The 4,666-nt window shown below is 32.2% G+C and overlaps 1 protein-coding gene across 1 annotated transcript; it reads left to right on the top strand.

The window, feature by feature from the left end:
* Positions 1-3,271: 3,271 nt before the first annotated feature.
* Positions 3,272-4,393, top strand: LOC111402280. Its single transcript, XM_023030455.1, has 2 exons — positions 3,272-3,580; positions 3,671-4,393. Exon 2 carries the CDS (start codon positions 3,688-3,690, stop codon positions 4,198-4,200), a length of 513 nt encoding a protein of 170 aa, XP_022886223.1. The 5' UTR covers positions 3,272-3,580; positions 3,671-3,687; the 3' UTR covers positions 4,201-4,393.
* The last annotated feature ends 273 nt before the right edge of the window (positions 4,394-4,666 follow it).

Below are 4,666 nucleotides of genomic sequence, written 5' to 3'. Positions count from 1 at the left end.
CTTGACTAGTTTTTTGGTGAAAAAACGTGTGAAGTACTCAAGTTCTTAAGTTTTATAGCATAGGAGCTAGGACTAGGTAATTGATTTATTCATAAAATTATCTAATTTTAAGTGGAATAAATTAACGGGTCACTAAAATTATACAGGGTTCAATCTTATCAACTATGTCGATGACATATTTGGATAAGACACCATTGATTTTGATCTCAATACAATGTACTTCTAAATTGTCAATTGCATGAGAAAATTTTGAGAAAGAATATTAAGGTAAAATTGTTAATGAATTTAGGCTTTATTTGATAAACTCAGATTTTTCATGAAAAAGGGAAAATCAATACCATTTTCCAACTTTTCATATGTTTGATAGGTGAAATTTTCCATAGAAAACAAATTCCACATTTTCATGCCACATGGACATTTCCATGTTTTGGAGGAATTTGAATTCTCACCAAAATGGTGAGAAGCATTTTTTTCTCTTTTATTTTTATTTATTTATTTATTTTTTTTTTGTTGGCAAGGGAAACCAATTCTAAGAATTATTGTAAAAAAATATTTCCCTTTAATTGACAATTTTTATGTAAAACAAAGTCAAACGAACACCAAAAGATTATGATGTTATTTTTTTACAATGGAAACAAATTTTATCTCCAAAACCAACAAAATATATCCCTTTAATTGACAATTTTCATGTAAAACAAAGTCAAACGAACACCAAAAAATATTTTTATTTTAACATTTTTCACATGGAAAATTATACCAATCAAAAATAATAATTTATAATTCTCAAAAAAATAATTTTTAGACAATTCAATTCTCTAAAATTCGTTTTCTTTCCATCCAAATTCATTCTTTGTCATAAAACGGACCCTTAAAGAAAAAGTTACCCATACAATCCACGCTATATACTTAAATAATTACTCAATACTTGTGACACTTGGATCCCTATCAAGATTTTTTACAATTTCAGTAAGAATGAAAACAATAACAATAATATTTTTCAATTCGACGATTATTCTCATTTTTCCAATTTAAATAAACAAAAAAATGGAGCTATGTTACAATAATGTTATAATATAAAAATCAAAAGAATGGAGAAAATTATTTTTTTTAATAGGGAAATGGTATAGAATATCCATTTACTCAATAATTAATGACCTTCGAAATCATTTTCTTTCTCTTTCGACGAACAAGTTGACGATAAAAAATTAATAATCGACTAATTATATGATTAGGATGTTCCTAGTCTATTCTTGCATTTAAATTAAATTGACATTAAACAAACAAAAACGTGGACACTAAGAAACACTAGATGGTTTGTTAATGATGTGTGAACTCAATTATTCAATTAGTCTAATCTAATTTCCGCAGTTTTAATCAACCCACTTATTTTCTAATTTAATACAAATAGTTGGACAACACGTGGCGACCAATCATTGGATGACATGGTATTATAAAAAAGCAAAAAATTCTCTCAAAATATTCGCAAAGAAAATATGAAGATGATATATACGGCCACTGTTTACTTGACAGCATAGTTGATGAAGTGTCCCCCGATTCCAAAATAATATTTTGACCCACACTCCCCAAATATTGCCACTTGTTTCACTTGGGTCCCTTCGATGCATTTATATACAGAAATTACCTTTTCTGGTACATGTATGGTCAAATAGATGGGAATCGTTCAAATTTCATTAAATAGTCACTTGAAAGACACGTGATCCATTCTTTTAAGGGAATTTTCGAGGTTTCTAAGAGGACTAATCTCAAAATGAAATGGTCACGACAAGATTGTAAGTGATAAATGGCAAATCGAAAATCGAATTGAACAGCCATTTTGAAATTGTCAGTTTGATGTCACATGGACATGTCAAGAAAATGTCTTGAACCAAACCAAACTGTTGTAAAAATGTTTGATTTAAGTTTCAATATTTTAACTACGATTTGAAAATCGAATTAGACCTCTTATAATTTTTTTTAAAAACAAATAGAAGCACAAATTAAAAAAAAAAATTAAAATTCTAAAATTGATCTAAATTGAACATTGATCATAATCATCAAATCGATAAAATATCATCTTCACTTCCAAAATATAATATAACTATTTTAATTTAAGTTAAGAGAGTTTGATGGACTGTAACTTACAAACTATTGTAATGTGATAAATCACACAATCCATAATTATTCATAGTTTTACTACATATTTCAGACACAAAAACTTCTTCACATCCCACTGTGAAAACCAAAAAGCTCCGCAAATTCTTCTTGTAATTGCGATTATAATTAATATATAGTTTGTTTTGTTAGTAATATTTAAGTGAACCAGAATAAAGCATATATGAAAAAAAATCAGGATTTAAAATCGAACTAAATCGTTAGGTTAGGATTGAGTTTTTTCTCATTTCATTTTAAATGATTTGATTTAGGTTTGAATTTTCTCAAACAATTTTAAGCGATATGTCAAAAAATATGTCGAAAATCATCGAAACTGATAATGTCAATTTCAAGTGACAATTACATCAAGGACAATTTCCATCAATTTGGGGGAAGGCCAAGAAGACCTCCTTCCAGGTATGCTCGAGCCATCAGTGAGATACTATTCTAAAAAACTAAAATTCTAATATTGTGTTATGATGTATGGACCTAAAGATAGTCTTATGTAAACAATTTCAATAGGCATAAGCCTCCCAAAAGGTAATGAAGATGTTATTTCACGTCTTGTTGGCAGTCGTAATGTGAGGGTTCGATTCCTGAGACATGAAATTAAACTCTTTGTAAGCGCAGTGTACAAACAGCTCTTGTTTCCTGACCTATTAGGGTATATCACATGATTTACCTCCTTCACAAATCTCTAGAGGCGGGGAGGGGCGGGGGGGGCCCTCAAGGGTGGGGTTCAACCCTTTCTTTTTTTTTTTTTTTTTAAGATGTTCATTGTTTTACTTATGCCTCACGAGGATGTGCTGTACTTCTTCTTTCTTCTTCTTCTTCTTCTTCTTCTTCTTCTTCTTCTTCTTCTTCTTCTTCTTCTTCTTCTTCTTCTTCTTCTTCTTCTTCTTCTTCTTCTTCTTCTTCTTCTTCTTCTTCTTCTTCTTTCTCTTTTTCTTGTTCATTTTTGCTCAAAAGATATAGATTGGAGTCCTAAATGTGACAGGAAAATAAATGGAGGACCCAAGTGAGAAATAGTATTGTTTGGGGATTGTATGTGGGAATTTACCCAATAAAAACCCAAGAAATTTTTCCCTCTATATAAAGTCTCTCCCTCTCTCTAAAAGGCTAAACTACAATTTATGTGGAGGCGAAGCCAAAAAATAAAAAATAAAAATAAAAATCATATTTCTATAGCATATATTTGATTGAATACTGTCTCTCTATCTAGAAGGAATTATTGAAGCTTTTTCTGTTGGGTATTTTCTGAAATGTCTTCCATGGTTATATTCTTCATCCCTGAAGCCAAGGTTGAAGAAGAAGGCGAGTGGGAAAAAGAAAGATAAAAAAATATATATAGATTACTAGTATTTTTCGACGTTCTGTTTATTCAAAATCGTGTTTACGAACAGCTTTTTCTGATCTGCTCTTTCAGCTGGTAATTCACTTTTTTTTTCCCCGTAATCTGTTCAATTAATTGTTCTTCTGTGTAGGATTTTGTGTTTAATTTGATTTACTCTTGTTTCAGGGACGTGGGCTAGTATTATGAGTGATTCAATGGTGAACACTCCGGACGGACCTTTGAATACAAAAATTTCGGGCTCGGGCCAAATTGAGGTTGATTTTGCTAAATGCGATTGCTGCGGTCTCACAGAGGAATGCACTTTATCTTACATAGAAACAATTCGGGCTCGCTACCAGGGAAAATGGATTTGCGGGCTTTGTGCTGAAGCCGTGAAGGACGAGATTTTCCGATGTCAAAAATTGATAAGCCCGGATGAGGCCATGGCCCGACATTTCAACTTCTGCAACAAATTCAGGTCATCAGGCCCGCCGGAGGACCCGACGGCCCATTTGATTTCAGCCATGAGACAGATTTTGAGGAGGAGTTTGGATAGTCCCAAGTCTTTAAGGTCGATGCCAAGTAGTCTGATGAAGAACAGAGGGGATGGAAACATGAATGGAATCGGGTTGACTCGCTCGGAGAGTTGTATACCGAGTTTGTCCCTGGTTGACTCGCCGGCGTTTTGTGGTGTAGGAGAAGGTTGTGAGTTGTGAATGATGAGAAGCAAGGCTAGTATGGTAAATTTGATAGAGACATTGGAAAAATGAAAGAAAAATATTAAAGAAGATGACGAGGAAAAACACGTTAACCTAGTGCTTAATTTTGATTTTCAACAAGTGTAAACAGAAGAATCATGTAATGAAATGCAATAGAACGAAGTATTTCTTCTACTTTTAACTGGTTCGATTTCACTCTTGCTTATCTTGTAAAGTATGAAATGATTTGTACAACTGACTCTACTCGACTCAACAATCTAATTCGGTATAAATATAATCTAATCTGTTTCCTTTGAAATTCTTCATTTCCTATTTTCTCAAAAATTCAATTAGAAGTTGCGACGCGCTAGGTTCAACGTCTATTCGATCATGCGCGTAAGACTTCAATCGATCGAGAATATCTATCAGAATATGACGAATATTGTCTGGCAGACAAATGGGTACTTGGGATAGTCTAAATTTC

The sequence above is a fragment of the Olea europaea genome, chromosome 10 (assembly GCF_002742605.1).
Source record: "Olea europaea var. sylvestris chromosome 10, O_europaea_v1, whole genome shotgun sequence".
Classification (NCBI taxonomy): domain Eukaryota; kingdom Viridiplantae; phylum Streptophyta; class Magnoliopsida; order Lamiales; family Oleaceae; genus Olea; species Olea europaea.
Note: the sequence above shows the minus strand (reverse complement) of the source record. Positions and strands in the feature narration are given on the sequence as shown.

Bases quoted from the DNA above. Each gene is read 5' to 3' on its own strand.
- LOC111402280 (XM_023030455.1), top strand. From the start codon at position 3,688: ATGAGTGATTCAATGGTGAACACTCCGGACGGACCTTTGAATACAAAA.